The sequence below is a fragment of the Acipenser ruthenus genome, chromosome 16 (genome assembly GCF_902713425.1).
Source record: "Acipenser ruthenus chromosome 16, fAciRut3.2 maternal haplotype, whole genome shotgun sequence".
Classification (NCBI taxonomy): Eukaryota; Metazoa; Chordata; class Actinopteri; order Acipenseriformes; family Acipenseridae; genus Acipenser; species Acipenser ruthenus.
Window position 1 is genome coordinate 21043905 of NC_081204.1, and position 19912 is coordinate 21063816.

A 19912-nucleotide genomic window follows, 5' to 3' on the forward strand; every position below is an offset into this window, starting at 1 on the left:
TGTTCAAACCTTTTATTTTCTGTGCTGTTTTATTAAATGCTGAGCGAAACCATTCGCTCAGCTCCACCAAAACCCCAAGTCTCTGTCTGTTTACTCCCTGCTTCTGGTCTGACGCCACCCACTCCGGCCGTCTTTGTGACACGTGGTGTCCTGCGTGGGATCGACAGCGCCTCCAGGACTCAGGCCAGAGCAGGAACCCCATTTTTTTGAAAAAAAAAAAAAAAAGTGTTGGATTACTAAAAAATATATATATAAATAAACAAAATACAATGGAAGGCTGGAACTGGAGAGACGGCTGCAGTGAGCTGGAGGAGCTCCTCGGCAGGTTGGAGGACCAAGGCTGGTGCCTTGCCTGCGGGGTGTATGGGCACACAGTGGCTGTCTGCCCCTTCCAGGAAGAGGAGGAGGAACCAGCCCAAATGAGGAAGGTGAGGAGAAGGAGGCAGAGAGGGGGAAAAGTGAGGAGGAAGCAGAGGGAGCCAAGTTGGTGCACCATGTGCATTGCCTATGGGCATGAGGACGAGGACTGCCCAGAGCAGGAGCCAGGGGAGGAGGAGCCCGAACGTCCTACGCCTGAGTGGGAGGAGCCCGAACGTCCTACGCCTGAGTGGGGGGAGCCCGAACGTCCACAGCCCAAGAGGGGGGAGTCGGTGCGTCCACAGCCCAAGAGGGGGGAGTCGGTGCGTCCACAGCCCAAAAGGGAGGAGTCGGTGCGTCCACAGCCCAAAAGGGAGGAGTCGGTGCGTCCACAGCCCAAAGGGAGGAAAGTCGGGGCTTCCATAACCCTAGGAACCAAGCTGCCAGCAGAGGGAGAATGCCTGCTGGTCCCATCTCCACCAGCAGAGGGAAAATGCCTGCTGTCCCCATCTCCACCAGCAGAGGAAGAATGCCTGCTGGTTTCCCCTTCCGAGGCAGAGCCGCACCAGTCCCCTGCAAGAGAGGCAGAGCAGCACCAGTCCCCTGAAAAAGGGGGAGACTACACGCTGCTCCCACCTCCGTCGTCAGGAGACTACACGCTGCTCCCACCTTCACCGGCAGGAGCAGAGCAGCCGGAGCTGTCTCTGTCTCCGCCACCTTCACCGGCAGGAGCAGAGCAGCAGGAGCTGCCTCTGCCTCCGCCACCTCCACCACTTCCTCCATTAGGAGCAGAGGAGCAGGAGCTGCCTCTGCCTCCACCACCGCCAGGAGCAGAGGAGCAGGAGCTGCCTCTGCCTCCGCCACCTCCACCGGCAGGAGCAGAGCAGCAGGAGCTGCCTCTGCCTCCGCCATGTCCACCAGCAGAGGGTGAATGCCTGCTGGGTCCCTGTCCACCAGCAGAGGGTGAATGCCTGCTGGTATCACTTCCCCCACCGGCAGAGGGTGAATGCCTGCTGGTATCACTTCCCCCACCAGCAGAGGATGAATGCCTGCTGGTATCACTTCCCCCACCAGCAGAGGATGAATGCCTGCTGGTATCACTTCCCCCACCAGCAGAGGGTGAATGCCTGCTGGTATCACTTCCCCCACCAGCAGAGGATGAATGCCTGCTGGTATCACTTCCCCCACCAGCAGAGGATGAATTCCTGCTGGTATCACTTCCCCCACCAGCAGAGGATGAATACCTGCTGGTATCACTTTCTCCACCACCTCCAGGAGCAGAGGAGCAGGAGCTGCCTCTGCCTCCACCACCTCCAGGAGCAGAGGAGCAGGAGCTGCCTCTGCCTCCACCACCTCCAGGAGCAGAGGAGCAGGAGCTGCCTCTGCCTCCGCCACCACCACCGCCAGAAGCAGAACAGCAGGAGCTGTCTCTGCTTCCCGTACTTCCACCACGGGGAGTACGGTGGCCGGAGCCCCAGAAAGGGGAGCTGTCGGCCACGAAGAAGGGGGAGGAGGTCTGGAGACCACCAACCCCAGCAGCAGTTTCGCTGCCGGAGATCGTGGGGGAGGTCCGGAGACCTGCTCCCACTGCAGCAGTTTCGCTGCCGGAGATCGTGGGGGAGGTCCGGAGACCTGCTCCCACTGCAGCAGTTTCGCTGCCGGAGATCGTGGGGGAGGTCCGGAGACCTGCTCCCACTGCAGCAGTTTCGCTGCAGAAGAGACTGTGGCCGGAGCCCCGGAAGAGGGAGCTGCCGGCTACGAAGAAGAGGGGAGGTCAGGAGACCATCCCCCAAGCAGCCTTTCCGCTGCCAGGACTGCCCCTGCTGAAGGAGTCAGTCTGGGAGCTGTCAGCACGTCTGCTGACAGCATGGCCAGTAGCAGCCTGGCTACTGGCAACATTGCCACCTGTGGGCCCCTGGAAGCCTCCCTTCCCAGCCCGAGACTTTGTCCTGGACTGCTGGATTTTTAAGGGGGGAGGTGGCCGTTGAGGCCATGTGTGCTGCGCACAAGGGGGGGTATATGTGGCAATGTGCCCCGTCCCTGTGTGCATTTGTGTGTTGCGTGTGTTAATGTTGGTGTATAGTCATTGGTACACGGGATATAAACGGGTCTGTGTTTCACGTGTATTTAAAAAGTGTATATTTGTATTTAGGCACGGGATTGCACATCACGCACGTGCATTTAAAATATAATATGTGAACACGGGGTTTCACGTAATGAATTCACGTGCTGGGATTCAAGTGAATAATTAATTAGTAATTGAATCCCAGCACAAACAGTATAAATAGATGCACGTTTAGTCACTCGGGGGTTAGGTGTTCGGAAGAGGAGAACGGGTGAGAGAGAGAGAGAGAGAGGAGAGTTAAAATCATTAATCGTAAACGTAAAGTGTTTGTACTCACCGTGTTTGTTTGTCTGTCCGTGCACCGTTTGTTTAGTGTTAGTCGTTTTGTATGTCTGTTTATTTTGGCGTGTAGTGCCGTGTCCCGTGTTTTTGTCTGTTCAAACCTTTTATTTTCTGTGCTGTTTTATTAAATGCTGAGCGAAACCATTCGCTCAGCTCCACCAAAACCCCAAGTCTCTGTCTGTTTACTCCCTGCTTCTGGTCTGACGCCACCCACTCCGGCCGTCTTTGTGACAAGATCTACTAACACAAACACAGGGCTACAATGCAGATCTACTAACATAAACACAGAGCTACAATGCAGATCTACTAACACAAACAGAGCTACAATGCAGATCCACTAACACAAACAGAGCTACAATGCAGATCTACTAACACAAACACAGCTACAATGCAGATCTACTGACACAAACACAGGGCTACAATGCAGGGCTACTAACACAAACACAGGGCTACAATGCAGATCTACTAACACAAACACATGGCTGCAATGCAGATCTACTAACACAGACATCAGGCTACAATGCAGGGATATTAACACAAACACACGGCTGCAATGCAGGGCTACTAACACAAACACAGGGCTACAATGCAGATCTACTAACACAAACAGAGCTACAATGCAGATCTACTAACACAAACACAGCTACAATGCAGATCTACTGACACAAACACAGTGGTACAATGCAGATCTACTAACACAAACACAGGGCTGCAATGCAGATCTACTAACACAAACACAGGGCTGCAATGCAGATCTACTAACACAAAAACAGAGCTACAATGCAGATCTACTAACACAAACACAGGGCTGCAATGCAGATCTACTAACACAAACACATGGCTAAAATGCAGGGCTACTAACACAAACATAGGGCTGCAATGCAGGGCTACTAACACAAACACAGCTACAAAAAATCAGATCTACTAACACAAACACAGCTACAATGCAGATCTACTAACACAGAGCTACAATGCAAGGCTACTAACACAAACACAGGTCTACAATGCAGGGCTACTAACACAAACACAGCTACAATGCAGATCTACTAACACAAACACAGGGCTACAATGCAGATCTACTAACACAAACACAGAGCTACAATGCAGATCTACTAACACAAACACAGAGCTACAATGCAGATCTACTAACACAAACACAGGGCTACAATGCAGATCTACTAACACAAACACAGAGCTGCAATGCAGGGCTACTAACACAAACACATAGCTACAATGCAGATCTACTAACACAAACACAGGGCTGCAATGCAGATCTACTAACACAAACACAGCTACAATGCAGGGCTACTAACACAAACACAGAGCTGCAATGCAGATCTACTAACACAAACACAGCTACAATGCAGATCTACTAACACAGACACCGGGCTACAATGCAGGGATATTAACACAAACACAGGGCTGCAATGCAGGGCTACTAACACAAACACAGGCCTGCAATGCAGATCTACTAACACAAACACAGAGCTACAATGCAGGGCTACTAACACAAACATAGAGCTACAATGCAGGGCTACTAACACAAACACAGGGCTGCAATGCAGGGCTACTAACACAAACACAGGCCTGCAATGCAGATCTACTAACACAAACACAGAGCTACAATGCAGGGCTACTAACACAAACACAGGGCTGCAATGCAGGGCTACTAACACAAACACAGCTACAATGCAGGGCTACTAACACAAACACAGGGCTGCAATGCAGATCTACTAACACAAACACAGGGCTACAATGCAGATCTACTAACACAAACACAGAGCTGCAATGTAGATCTACTAAGACAAACACAGGGCTACAATGCAGATCTACTAACACAAACACAGAGCTACAATGCAGATCTACTAACACAAACACAGAGCTGCAATGCAGATCTACTAACACAAACACAGAGCTACAATGCAGATCTACTAACACAAACACAGGGCTGCAATGCAGATCTACTAACACAAACACAGAGCTACAATGCAGGGCTACTAACACAAACACAGAGCTACAATGCAGGGCTACTAACACAAACACAGAGCTACAATGCAGATCTACTAACACAAACACAGAGCTACAATGTAGATCTACTAACACAAACACAGAGCTACAATGCAGATCTACTAACACAAACACAGAGCTACAATGCAGATCTACTAACACAAACACAGAGCTACAATGCAGATCTACTAACACAAACACAGAGCTACAATGTAGATCTACTAACACAAACACAGAGCTACAATGTAGATCTACTAACACAAACACAGGCTACAATGCAGATCTACTAACACAAACACAGAGCTACAATGCAGATCTACTAACACAAACACAGAGCTACAATGCAGATCTACTAACACAAACACAGAGCTACAATGTAGATCTACTAACACAAACACAGAGCTACAATGCAGATCTACTAACACAAACACAGGGCTACAATGCAGGGCTACTAACACAAACACAGAGCTACAATGCAGGGCTACTAACACAAACACAGGGTGGCAATGCAGGGCTACTAACACAAACACAGGGCTGCAATGCAGATCTACTAACACAAACACAGAGCTGCAATGCAGATCTACTAACATAAACACAGGGCTGCAATGCAGATCTACTAACACAAACACAGAGCTACAATGCAGGGCTACTAACAGAAATGTAACGGGGCTACTATTGATTGTGTATTGGTTCCTAGGCAACTAGGTGTTTTTATGTTTTGTTCGTTTTTTGTGTCGTGTTTTTTTTTTTGTTTTTTTTAATTGATTGATTAGTGGTTTATTGGATAATTTATTTGCTTATATAAACTGCCTCTTTGTTTGAGACGGGGAGTAGAGAGGAAGGGCCGATAGGTGCGGAGGACCTGCGATTCGGTGTGCTGCTACTGTAGATGAGCGTTCTGGAGACGCGCTGTTTTGTGTTTGCAGTGTTAGAGCCGAGTGAGTATATTCCAAAAGTAAAGTGTTGGGTAATTATAGAGCTAGTCTTTTGAATAAAGCTCTGTGACATGTGGTTAAATCCCGGTCTAATAAATTTTGTTTTGTTAGATTAAAAGTCTTCCAGCAGCAGGTAAAAATCCCCACACCTTTTGGTTTTGTTTACTAATGCTACACCGCTGTGTCCTTCTCCTCTCATCTGGTTTAAACGGGGAAACGTCTTTGTCTTAAACATACTTTGCTGGCCAGCAATTACGGGTGGGGGATATGAGGGGCCGTTCAATTCAAAATTTCAACTTTTTGGCTATAACATATATCAGAACGGGTGTAACATATGTTAGAATGGGTATAGCATATATCAGAACGGGTATAGCATATATCAGAATGGATATAGCATATGTTAGAATGTGTATTACATATATCAGAATGGATATAGCATATATCAGAATGGGTATAACATATATCAGAATGGATATAGCACATATCAGAATGGATATAACATATATCAGAATGGATATAGCACATATCAGAATGGGTATAACATATATCAGAATGGATATAGCATATATCAGAATGGGTATAACATATATCAGAATGGATATAGCACATATCAGAATGGGTATAACATATATCAGAATGGATATAGCATATATCAGAATGGATATAACATATATCAGAATGGATATAGCATATATCAAACTTGTGTGGATATACAGCAAACTGGATACATCAAACTTGTGTGGATATACAGCAAACTGAATACATCAAACTTGTGTGGATATACAGCAAACTGAATACATCAAACTTTTTTTTTAAGAATTGACACGTGACACAGCAACAAATGCATGTGCTTCTGTGACCGTCATTTCATAATTATCTTCAGTAATGGCAGAGTCCGCGAAATCTGTAATTGATTTAGTCGACAAACTGGCAGGTGATAGGAGCCTGTTAACAACTTTAGCAAATGTTTTAGAAAACGGGGGTCGCAGGATGCACGAAGTCGTAAATGAAAATAATGTGGAAAAAGAATTAAACTATTTTTTTGAGACCAGCTTCATCAGTTGCCGCCGGGCCTACACATTCCGAAATCAGTAACACGTCAAGTCTTGCATCATCTTATTTCACGAGGTCAACGATACGACCACCACAAAGATTAACCCAACCAACCAAAAAGTAAGCATTACCTAGTTATATTTATTATTTTCAAGTGTGTTTTAAATTTTAATAACACGCATTTTGTGTGTAGGCCACACGGTAGTGTCCTATACACCTAGGCACGATAAACCAAATACGTGCATGCACGCCAAAAGAAGTGGTAATTCATAAATTCGTAACAGGCTTTTGTAACGGGAAAAAAAGTTAAGTTTAGTTTATGTGTGAGCTACGTTGTTATATTATTGTTATTATTTTAAGTAATTTATATTTGTATACATTAATGGATGCTTGAAACAGCCATACTGAAATGTAACTTGAACGAGTACTACATTTTCACAAAAGTAAGCCTATATACATGAATGAATAAATGCACATGTTATGAAAATAATGTGATATATTTCTTTGTTTAAGAAGGCGACCAACTTTCAAAGGTCCTGCTACTTTTACAAAGGAGGTAGTATTGCTGGGCGGACCTCACAACAATGTAGTTGTAAAACACGGAACCAAGCAATTACTCTATGAAAGTGGGCATGTGATGAATGCCTTTGAATTCCACAAGGAGTGGTCGGCTGAAGAACTTCTAGAGAATATTAGATCAGCTTTCAGCAGTCATCTTCCTCCAGGAGCTAAGTATGCATGTTTATTATTACTAATGCTACAGGGCAGATATACGTTAAGATGTACTATAGATGTTCTGCAGTTTAGTGCTATATAGGTAAAGTGTTGTGCTGTGGATTTTTACAATAGTTATACTATTAATATTAAAATCCACTGTGTATTTGTTACACTTGTATTATGTGTGAAAAATAAATACAAAAAGTGCCACACTGCTTGCACTTTACAAGTGTTTTAAAACATGTTTTGCTTTAATTATTTATTGGTGGTTGTTGAAAAACGTTTTGCAAGATCGCTATCCAAATATCTTAGATTTAATGCAAGAAAAACCTTATTTAATTACAGTTTGGAAATACTCATGGCTTGCCACAATAAACTGATAGCTCCTTCTCTAATGAGGAACCAAACACTCAATGGTTGGATGATGAACAAAATATTTAAGCAACGCTCTGTCTATATTCGCCCCTCTGTTGAAATCTTGGATCTGCAAAGGCTGGACCAACAACCTGTAAGTTTTATTTTTCTTGTTTTGTGAAATATTTGCCTCATGTCTATTTTAGGATTAAGTTACTAGGGTTTAGAAGTTTTGCTGTGTTACTTCTAGGTAGATGACATGCAAATCATATATTATACTTTTCTATAATTTGTCAGGGACAGTAATAAGTTATCTGTTCATCTGAAATTGTGTATTTGAGGAATTGTCAGAGAAACAGTATCCATCTTTATTAATAAATTAAGCATTCTTTGGCATCATCTGTCATCGTAATGCAGTTACACAATTCTGTTTCAGGAATAATTTTTATCCTGTTTAAAGAAAATAATACCACAGATTTTTTACTTTTAAAAATAAGTATGCTTTTGATGTAATGTATAATAAAACAAATAGATTTTCTATTTTGAATATTCATACATTATTAAGTTTTTATTCATTTATTTCATTACTTTGCCATTTTAGGAAGACTGGGATAAAACTAATGTGCCAGATAATTCTCAGGATCCTAACTGTATTCGTGAAGAGACACTAGTTGCAGATGAAATACTTGGATGTTCCTCTGAACCTGTGACATCCAATCCAGATGGTCTGCATAATGCTGGAATCGCATTTCCAAACTATCTAGGCTTGGACAGTAATGATCTTCATGCAGTACAGGATGTTTGTGTTTCTGCAGACTCTGTACTAACACAGACACCAGTGTCATTTGGTGTAGAGGCATCTAAAATACACACTACACTGTTTCAGTCTACATCTGCCATGACTTTGGAAACTAATGTTCTGGAGAAAAAAGGATCAGATTGTTACAAGTAAGATATTGCTTCATTTTTCTCAGTTTGTCACCATAAATGTAACACCAGTGTAACACCAGCTTTGTTACCATTGAATTTAGGAGGAACGTGTATGTAAGCAGAAGAGTTTCAATAAAATATCTTTTTATTTATTTTTATTTTAGGCAGTATACATTGCTTATCTATGATTGTATTGAGCTTAATTCTTCAAGTGATGAAGAAGGAGTACAGTTTGCTGAGAATTCATCTGTCCGCTTACATGATGGGTATTTTTTTCAAAATATTTATAATGTGTCAAAATGATTGCATTTCTCCCACTAATATTTTTGCAATGCTCAAGTGAACCCTATCGTATACAGACAAAAAATATAGTGTTTTATATTTTTAGCAAAAGTTGTGTTCACAGCACAATGTATTAACTACCTAAATGTTCTTTTCTTTTAGAGATCAAGTAACTCTTCATGATGTTATCACAAATCTTGCCCTACAAATAGATGAAGATGCAGTTTCAAAGTTCAATATTGATAGAATAAATATATGGGATGGTGCACTTCGTGGATTTAAGCGCAAAACATACAAGCCAGAAAATAGAATGTCTGTAATGTTTACTGACTCAGATGGCAACTCGGAAGGAGCTGTGGACAGAGGTGGTCCTACAAGGGAATTTCTAACTTTATTAATGCAGACACTACAGAACAGTAAAATATTTGAAGGTTCAGAAGACTGGAAAAATTTGACCTGCGATTCCCAAGGTAATTGTAGTTTTAGGTATTTAATTTGTTTTTTAATCTTAATTTTCTTGCAATACACCCATCTATAATTTTTTCACATGCTTCATTCTTTTATGTATTTCAATAGCATTACGTGATGATGATTACTTTCTGGCTGGAAGAATTATAGCCATATCTTTGGTGCATGGCGGACCATCCCCCAACTTTTTTTCTCGGACATTATATGACAGTCTAGCCTATGACCCTCAGCAGGTCACACCTTCTGTGAAAGACATCTGTGATTGTGATATTGCAGAGATAATTTTGGAGGTGCGTTCAAAGTTTTAACTTGAATACATTTAATGAGAATCTGTGTACCACTATTAATAATAATACTAATGTATTATTGGAAAATATTCCTCTTTACATAGATTTGTTGTGTGTTAGCAGTTTGTGACTATTGCCATGCTTCATGTTATTCTCATACACTCCCCCCACACACTAGTTTTTATAAAGGTTTGGCTGGTATGATGTTGTCATACCAATTCTGAGTTAAGTTTTATACTTATGTTTTGACTTTTTCAGATGGAGAATGTGTCAACACTAGAGGGGCTTAAAGATGTTGCAGCCAAGCACTGCAACCTTCTGCATGTGGCAGGATGTTACCGCTATTTACAAAATCTGCAAGACAGAGATGTACTTGTACAAGACTTCATGAAGTGGTATGTTTGTGGCCGAACAAGAAATTCCCTGGAAAGGTACATTTATTTTGTCATGCATTTCAGTAGATTACTATATTTATACTTGTCAGTTGAAAACATGAGTATATTAAATATGGAGTGAGAGTGTAGCAAATACCTGTTCAACCATTTAATTAATGCTTACATTAGCAATATTCACATTGAACTGTGAGTAATAGTTTGTTTAGATTTATAAAACATGTTAAGTACACTGTCACAGTAAATGTAGAAAATATTCTATGTAGTTTTGTAAGAAATATCTGAACTGATGTCCAACTTTATTTATTAGTACGGTATGTGTTGACTGGTCACTAACATGAAGAAAGAAGCAGGCATTCTGTTTTTCATGTACTTTATATATGTTTCCTAGGTTAAAAGAGGGATTGAAGACGCTTGGTGTGCTTGACGCCATTGTTGCACATCCTGTTCTTTTTGCCAATTCATTTTGCTGGAGGGAGGAAGTGCTCACATCTGAACAGTTTTCAGAATTGTTCAAAATATCATTCAGCACTGCTGGAAGTAATAAAAGACGTGAGGAACAAAGAATTGTGGGCTATTGGAGAGATTACCTACAGGATGTGGAAGGTAAAGATAATGTACTTGCAGCAATGTGGAAGGGCTGCTGGGTCATTGCAGCTGACAAAGTGGATATGGTTTAAATGTAATATGTACTTTTTCTGCAAGAAAGTGTAAGGTTACCTTCACCCAAAATCCCTGTATACAGCTAGGTTGAGTCACTTGTCACCTGAAGCTGTCCTAGGAACCAAATTTTCATACCAAAATCGTAATCCCCAAAACTGTAATAAGCCAAACACAATAAAATGCTTGCAGTCAAACATGCAGCCCAATAATATACACCTGCTAATAAGCAAGTAATTACTTTCATATTGAAGGGATCAAGTTTGTTGCACCTAAGGTGACTAGCCATGGCCATCAATTGCAGACTTGCCATTCTGAGATATATACTTTGGCTCAGACCTATATGAAAGACATTTACTATATTATGGTATTCATAAAGGTGACAGTTGCGGGGCTGGGACAAGACCTAAAGCATCGTCAATTTTCACTACATTAATTGTTTTCTGTACCACAGCCACCAGCAAGCTTTGGGGGGAAAAAATGTAGGAATATTTAACGTTTAAAAAAATAAATACACATTTTTCATATTTAGATAAAGTGTTGGAATATAAAAATACCACAAATGCCTTAATATCCCTTTTTACAGTGTGGTAATTGTTTGAATGTAAAATGATTTTAAAGAATATGATGTAATCCATGTGTATAATTTTGCAAAAGAAAGTTTAACTTTGATGCACAACACTTGTTTATGCATTTATATAATTATTTACTTTTATTTTTCACTATTTTTATTTTCAGATGCGGATTCCAGCGTGTCATTAAGACAGATTCTAGCATTCATTACAGGAGCAGACAAAGAGCCACCTCTTGGTTTTCAACCACAACCGTCTGTTGAGTTCCTGCATGAGAATAATGAAGGATATATCTCCAACTTTCCACAAGCTAACACATGCTGCAATATTTTAAAGCTACCAATTTTGAAGTCCTTTGATGAATTTAAGAAGCAGATGGATTTTGCTATTCTCAACTCTCCAGGCTTTGGTCACCCCTGAGGCAGTCCTTCATACTCTTACCAACTCCATGTTCAGTTGGACAGTTTGGGACAGTTCAGGCTTTTTAACTCGCATCTCAATGCATTTAGGTATGTTTTACTCGGGTACCTCATTACTTGTTTAAGAGAAGTAGTACTGCACTTAACAGAATGCAATGAAGTGTGAGTTAAAAAGCCTGAACTGTCCCACTGAACATGGAGTCATATGGTCACCTTAAGTATAAAACAGTTCAGTGCAAATGTTTGGGACAACCACACTATTGTACAATTATTTTTGTTTTGGTTAATTTAACAAGATGTGGTTGTAAACCAGTTTTTGAACACATGGTTGTTTAGTCTAAATGCAAGTTAATAAGCGTCTTCATTGATTTTATAAGGCACCTGCAGCCAGAAAGCAGTTGCATATTTATAGAAAGGGTTGCCATTGTTCTCATGTCCTCAGTGAGCCACCATAGAAATGTTTGTGTAGTAGCAGCTATTTGTTTGCAAAATGTAATTGTGTCAACAATGTAATTCACACATTTTTAGTTAATGAAAGATACGTTTTCATAATTATAGATGTGGGTATGCAAACTTTTCTTAACAAAAAGGAATGTAATGTGACTGTTTGCCAAATTTGCGTATAGACAAATGGTCTCAAAAGACAAATTCATTTTATTACAATTTCTTCATAGATAGTCAATATCAATCCTATTATTTACCTTTTCTGCAAATGGATTTCAAATGTTTGCCCGCGATTGCAGTTTAACAAAAACAGGAAGTGCACAGAAATGTATTGTTTTATTTTAAAATAATTGTTTCACACTGAATTTAGTTACCTAAACAATTTGCTCATACTCCAGAAGTTTACATGTGTATACATGGTGTCCTGCTATAATAATTTGGCCATCCCGATAAATTGTTAGTTAATGTTAGTTTGGTTCTGAAATTGACTAATAAAACAAAAGCGATATACTTTATTGTAGCGCTTGGTTGAGCCACCTTTTGCAGTGCAAAGAGCCTCTAACCTGCATTGAATCTACCAGGTGTTGCGTCATTCTTTGGTCCAGGTTTCTCCAGATCGGTGCGAGTCTCCTTTAGTTCCAACATATTGGTGTGTGGGATGTGGATGGGTTTATCTCCGCTGACGAGCCAGGCACTTACACAGGTGCTCAATTGGATTTGTGTCTGGGCTGTGGGGCACCCATGGAAGTTCAATGCCTTCATTCCTTTTCAGACTGTGGCCACACAAGACACACTACTAGATGTTTATTGAAGGATATCTCAATTCTGCACGGTGCATTAACATTTGAAAGAAAAATCTATTGCTGTGCCAAGATTTGATGCCCATACTCTTCAGAAGGACAGCGCTACATACCACTCCTTACATGTGACCAGTCCGGAAGAGAAATCAAATCAAAGCATTCCACTTTTTTCCCCTCGGTGCTCCAAAGCCCAGACATCAGTCCGATTGAGCACCTGTGGCAGTATCTGGATTGTGAGCAGCGAGCTACCAATCCCAAGCCCCCCCCCCCCCCCCCCCCCAATCTATTGCAACTAAAGGAAACTCAAACATGGATATGGAGAAACCTGAAGCACAGCATGGAACACTAGGTACTGTAGATTATAAAAACAGTAGAAATAACTGGTAAAATGTTGTGTTTTAACTTGTCAACACAGTTATAGTTATTATAAAGAGGTTACTTGATTATTACAAAAACTGGAAAGTATAACAATTGTAGATGTTGAATGAGAATTAAAAGCAACAATTTTGATCACATACTTTGACAGGTTCTTTTGTTAAGTGCATGAATATTTGAAAATTAATAATTTGAAATAAAATGACAAGTTGATTTATTATATTTTTAAAGTAAATGTTTTTGCATTACAATATTTGTTTTCTATCATTTTATTTAGCAATTCACTTTGTAGGTATTACTGAGCCCATTGGCATCTTATAAGTAAGATGTGAATGTTATTACATTTAAAAATAATGCATGTCTGTTTCTGAAGAAAATGTGTAATATTTAAAATTAAATGGTTACAGTGGAAATAAACACGCAAACTGAAGATAAAAAGCAAGGTATAGAGGATTACATGGAAATTTTTAACATGGCACAAAAATAAAACCAAGGCATATTTTATTCTATGATATAGATGACTTAGAAAAGAAAAAAGCATGTTTTCAAAAAATAATTTTATTTCTCTTCCATACTTACATTGTCTCTGGCTAGATTTGCACCTTTAAACTTTTACAATTACTTTCAGAAAATCTGGAGAAGCTTTTGCTGTGGAGCAAAAAGCTTTAAAAATCACCCTGAAAATCTCCCATCTATCTGAGGTGCATTCTGTGTGACCATATACAGTTCAATTTGATGAACAGTCTTACACTCAGGAATCCTGAGTGTGTGACTGTTGGGCCACTCTTTAAATATAATATTTGATGAGCAGTAGAAAGATTTTTTTGTACTTCTATGTGACTTCAAACATCACGCTTCATAACCAAAAACGCTCTGTAAAATATGACACGTGAACATATAATGATCTATTCCATAATTTAAATCATCAGTGCTCGGATCTACCATTGACTGGAGGTAGTTTATTTGCTCTTCAGACAGCAGTGTATTTTCATGCAATATATGGTCATTGGTATCATAGTCTGGATTTTGAGCACCATCGATATCATATTCTGATACAGGCACATCATGAAGAACAGTACTGTTCTGCAACATTCCTTCAGTCCACAACTGGTAAGGAGAACGATGTCCTTCAGTACTCAAGGTGTGGTTATTCCACTGGTGCATGAATTCTGTGACAGATCTATTGATCTTGCCCAAATAAACATAATGAAGAGCATAAATGTGGTACCCTCTTATAGATTCTAATATTCCCTGATTTTCCATCCAGTGAAACAAGTCACTGTAGTAGTGTATGACCACTCTGTTGAGCTCTGCCCACAGCCGCTCAATTCGTTGGTTATGAACACTCCTTCCCGCTATGAAGCTACCTCTATTTACACCCCTCATAGTAATCATAAAGCGGGCAACTCGAATATTCTCTCCCCCTAGATCCCCCCTAACTCGGTATGGTAGTCCAAATTTAGATACTCCATCTTCAAACAGTGTTAAAACTGTTTGGGACAAATTATTTGTGCAACATTTTAAGTAGATGAGAAGTCGACTGAAGCCATCCACACATCCATGGAAAATAAATCTCCATGACACTAGCTTGTGGTTACCATCAATGTGCCTGTGGAAACAATAGAAACTCAATTTAATTACAAATACAAGCTTCAACGTGGATATTTATAATTATGCATGCATGCTGCTGAGATCGGTATTTTCCATCTCTTGTGGCTCCAATAATACAAATGTCCTCCTTGGGTTGTGCTATATTGTAAAATAATAAAATGCCAACTTGAATTATAACTGACAACTGAAAGGAAAACAATTATGAAGTTATTTTTCGTAAGGATAAGGTAGTCAGTAACAAACTTCTTACATGTAAACTACTGTACGTCTATGCAGATATTTGTGGCATTTTTAACCTGTCCTTGACCATTAGGTGGTCTTTTATCACATACAAGCTTGCAGAGGTGGGCCAAAATAAATAATCTACATAAAAAGATATTAATTTAAATAACTATGCAGCATAGGTTGTGTTACATATCTTGTTTGGTAATATTTGATTAAACTACTGCGAGCAGCAAGCTTTCTATGTGACATATTAGGGCGAGACAATGTCAGGAAATGGTTTAAAAAGAATATGCATACCATAAGTGATTTGGCCCGGGCACATTGTAAACTCTGCGTCTAATTGCTCTTCGTTTTCTTACAGCTCTTCCAACTGGATCTAAAATAGAAAGCCGCTCCCGAACCCTCCACCTTTGCACTCTCACTCCTCTCTGCACAAGACTGCCCCTGACATAGCTTTCTCCAGCATTGGGAGTAAGAGACAAAACGTGTTGTATTTCATCATCAAGACTGTGATTACTCATGTCAGAAAATCTGTTGTGATGGGAGGTATCCATTCCCATTTCTTTTCTTCTGCGATACACAGTAGAAACGGAGACTCCCAGGCATTTTGCAATTGCTTTCCATGAAAATCCCATTTTCCGAAGAAAATCGATCTGGTTACTTCTGATTGAAAATCTAAACACACAATAGGAATTCAATATTGTTAGCGGGTCGCTGTACTAATGTTAGTGTGGCAGTATAACACATGGCCATTAAGATCAAAGTGTATGGATAATTTGTATGTAGCCTGTATAGGCAGGTCTACTTAGGCATTCATACAGGAAAGATAACAAACATACTTATCTTAATACATACGTCCTTATTACACCTACGTAATGTATTACAAGAAAACCTGTAGCCTATAAGAGTATTTTTATGTTTTACAGAAATAAGTAGTGTTCAGATTAGAGTGATATGTCTACAAAAGATAGATTTGTGAGGAAATACATTCGGATTAAAAAAAATGCAATATTGAGACAATACAATACAAATCGGGGCAGGGACAAAACCTACCACACGCTGGTCTATATAGTAAAGTAAAGTGTAAGGGTAAGGGCAAGTGCACATTGGCCCTAATCTTAAAAATGATGCCGATGGATATATTTATATTTTCCCATCCCAATACATTCGTATTTATATAATGGCTTGTACTATTCAAAAAGTGTATGTGAATTCTGAACACGATAGAATTATAAAGAGTTAAAAAAAACAACTTTTTGAAATGTCCCGATAACCCTAAACACGAATACCGGGCATTGTCAACATGTAACTCCACAGCACTTCATTGTTTAAATAAGTACATTCATATATGTGTGCATTTCCTTGTAAAGAAAGCTGTACTTTTTACCTTGGTATTCCCACGTGTCCTTGTCTCGCTGCCACGGTTCTGTAGGTAGAGTCGCAAGTATTTACTTGCATAGAGTCAATATTAATGCGTAAAGATTCAACTGCACATTTCAGATCTGTGTGAATTTGTTCAAATATGGAAATCAAACTTGGATGTTGAATATCAGCGTAGAAAAAATAAATAAGAATTGCTGCTATAATTTCGAGATGACTCTCTAGTTTAAGAAACAAAACTTCCATCAGTATTATGTCTCTACGAAGTTCCGCTTGCTCTAGGCGTCTCAAACACGACTTCAAAGAAAGTAAAAACTCCTCAATATCGATTATTGATGCTACACATGTGTTAATCGGCAAACAGAAAAGAAAACAGCAAAACATAAAATTAATAAACGCCATGATAGGATTACCTTCGCCGCTGCACTTCACTTTTCCGACCCCTTTAATTGTATGTGTATATATATATATATATATATATATATATATATATATATATATATATATATATATATTTTTTAAATATCTATGGTATGTTTATACATCATGTATTAATCATTACATGGCTCCTATCACCTGCCAGTTTGTCGACTAAATCAATTACAGATTTCGCGGTCACAGAAGCACATGCATTTGTTGCTGTGTCACGTGTCAATTCTTAAAAAAAAGTTTGATGTATTCAGTTTGCTGTATATCCACACAAGTTTGATGTATTCAGTTTGCTGTATATCCACACAAGTTTGATATATGTTATACCCATTCTGATATATGCTATATCCATTCTGATATATGTTATATCCATTCTGATATATGCTATATCCATTCTGATATATGTTATATCCATTCTGATATATGCTATATCCATTCTGATATATGTTATACCCATTCTGATATATGCTATATCCATTCTGATATATGCTATATCCATTCTGATATATGCTATACCCATTCTGATATATGCTATACCCATTCTGATATATGTTATATCCATTCTGATATATGCTATATCCATTCTGATATATGTTATAGCCAAAAAGTTGAAATTTTGAATTGAACGGCCCCTCATAGGGGGAGGTATTGTTTCTTTGTTTGTTAAAGCAGGTCAGTCAGTTTTGTGTCTTGTCCTTGGTGTACCGAAAGGTAATTGGTTGTTCATTTGTTGTTTTATTTTTGTTATTATTATGCTTGGTGTGTGTAGACACGGTAGTTAAGTGATTTATATTTCATTACGTTTTTGCTAGTTTTCTGAGTGTGTATGTGTAATGATTTGAGGTTATTGTTGATATTTTGATTATTATTAGTTTGGTTTGGGGTTAATTGGTGTTGTTGAGGGCAGTAGCCACCTGATTGACTGCTAATTAGGTAATGTAATTTTTATTGTGTTGCCTTTTGTTAACAATGAAGTCTTGCCAGTCTTAACAACTAATTAACCCCCAATTCTGTGCCCCTTATTTTGCTGCTAAACTTTAACTTTGCTGTTAATTGTCTTAAATATAATTAAACTTGTATTTTGTTGTTGAACTGTTCTAATGTAGTTAAACCAGGTACATTGCTGCTAACATTCTCTAATACTGTTAAACCCTGTTGGTGGGAAGAGCTGTTTCCAACCATTTACCACTCTTAATGAGAAGTGCAATCGTGGCTATATATGTTGGTCTAATACCCCATGCTTTTAAATACTGTGGCTATTGGCTGGCTTTAATTTCCCCTCCTTGTTTTTAGTAATTATTTGATGCATTTTATTGTATAGTTATTTAAACTGATAGATGTAAACCTTAGATCATTGTAATAAAGCTTTGTGTCTTTGTCATTCTGTTATCTTCCCTGGTCACTTTGCCTCTATTCCAAACCTTTTAATTTAGTTTAGTAGTGCCCCCCTTAGTGGCAGTGTTAGGACTCTCATTGGGTGTCACTGGGTGGCTGCTATGCAAACACAGAACTGGAGTAGGGGCCGGGAGAGCATGGGTCCTTAATTAGCAGCCAAATGGAAAAGAAAATCTTCATCCTACCTGGGCTAAGTGTGAAAGAAACCAAGAGAAGCTGATGATGTGGGAAGGAGTGTCTTTGAAAAATAGGCATTGCTGTGTAGCAAAAGGGTAAAGCAGTGTAAAGCAAGGTAGCAACATGGGTATATTGGCTCCATATATCCGCCTGTAAGATGAATATGCCCTAGCCTAGTAGCAGCACTGGTGAGGCAGATCACCAGCATGCCAGCTCCCCTCACAGCAGCAGCAGGAGCAGCAGCACTGCTACTGTCTTAGCTGACAAACACTATGGCTGCCACACTGGCCTACGGCTGCGAAGGTTTGAATGTTAAATGAAGATTCCTAAAATCTAAACTACCTTGTATTTTACTAAATATTTAACAGAATATGTACCGTTTAATGAGGATTTATTATGTATGTCTTAGCAGATGCCCTTATCCAGGGTGACTTACAAGATATCACATTATTTTTACATACAATTACCCATTTATACAGTTGGGTTTTTACTGGAGCAATCTAGGTAAAGTTCCTTGCTCAAGGGTACAGCAGCAGTGTCCCCCACCTGGGATTGAACCCACGACCCTCCGGTCAAAAGTCCAGAGCCCTAATCACTACTCCACACTGCTGCCCTTATTCCTTTAAAACATATAATAGTTTAAACGGTAAAGAGCCATTTTACATTTAAAATGTTTCATTTAGTAAACAGTTTCAAAGGCTTACTAACTTGGCTTGTGTTTTTCAGGCACAATAAAAGCAGATCTTGACCCCCACAGCTTTTACAGTTGTGTCTATCTGCTTGGTGCTGGCCAAGGTTGCACCAATTGTTTCTTCTAACTTAGCTTGTGTTTTTGATATCTCCACTTTTTAAATGGCTGGGCACTTTTGATAACTTTTTATGAGTAGAAGAAATAAGATACTTACAAAAAAAAGAAAACGCTATTAAATACAGTTTTGTTAAGTGCGGTTAGCGGGTTGTCAAAGTTTTGATTTGGTCCCAGCCTAAGTGTTTTTTTCACATTTCCAAGGTGTTTTTTTTTCAGATTTAGTATATAATAAAGAAATGTGTGAATCCAAAAAAAACCCAGAATCAAAGAATGCTGTGAAATTGCTCTTACCAACAAAGCATTGCATTGGTGAGCAGGACTAGACAGACTAACTGCCAAGTGGGCTGCAGATGGAGAGAGCACTGAGAGTGAAGCTGCCCAGGGCAGACAGCAGTGGAGACAGCACTGAGAGTGAAGCTGCCCAGGGC

General features: G+C 39.7%; 1 protein-coding gene and 2 long non-coding RNA genes across 3 annotated transcripts; 2 read left to right on the plus strand and 1 right to left on the minus strand.

The window, feature by feature from the left end:
• Window positions 1–6748: 6748 nt before the first annotated feature.
• LOC131697777 (uncharacterized) lies at window positions 6749–8807 on the plus strand. Its single transcript, XR_009307484.1, has 4 exons — window positions 6749–6879; window positions 7273–7491; window positions 7822–7984; window positions 8432–8807. It is a non-coding gene; the product is annotated as an uncharacterized LOC131697777 (long non-coding RNA).
• A 136-nt stretch (window positions 8808–8943) lies between these two features.
• On the plus strand, window positions 8944–13350 carry LOC131697778 (G2/M phase-specific E3 ubiquitin-protein ligase-like). Its single transcript, XM_058989023.1, has 6 exons — window positions 8944–9026; window positions 9205–9512; window positions 9619–9800; window positions 10056–10228; window positions 10581–10795; window positions 11588–13350. The coding sequence occupies exons 2-6, from the start codon at window positions 9353–9355 to the stop codon at window positions 11839–11841; spliced, it is 984 nt and encodes a 327-aa protein (XP_058845006.1). The 5' UTR covers window positions 8944–9026; window positions 9205–9352; the 3' UTR covers window positions 11842–13350.
• Window positions 13351–13999: 649 nt separating this feature from the next.
• LOC131697660 (uncharacterized) lies at window positions 14000–17110 on the minus strand. Its single transcript, XR_009307427.1, has 2 exons — window positions 16683–17110; window positions 14000–15970 (listed from the first exon to the last, which is right to left on the minus strand). It is a non-coding gene; the product is annotated as an uncharacterized LOC131697660 (long non-coding RNA).
• Between the last annotated feature and the right edge of the window lie 2802 nt (window positions 17111–19912).

What these genes read in the sequence shown, in the direction of transcription:
- LOC131697778 (XM_058989023.1), top strand. Translation starts at nt 9,353, where the DNA reads ATGTCTGTAATGTTTACTGACTCAGATGGCAACTCGGAAGGAGCTGTG. An exon ending in TTGCAGAGATAATTTTGGAG is followed by an intron (nt 9,801 to 10,055) that starts GTGCGTTCAAAG and finishes TGACTTTTTCAG; the next exon opens with ATGGAGAATGTGTCAACACT. An exon ending in ACAAGAAATTCCCTGGAAAG is followed by an intron (nt 10,229 to 10,580) that starts GTACATTTATTT and finishes TATGTTTCCTAG; the next exon opens with GTTAAAAGAGGGATTGAAGA.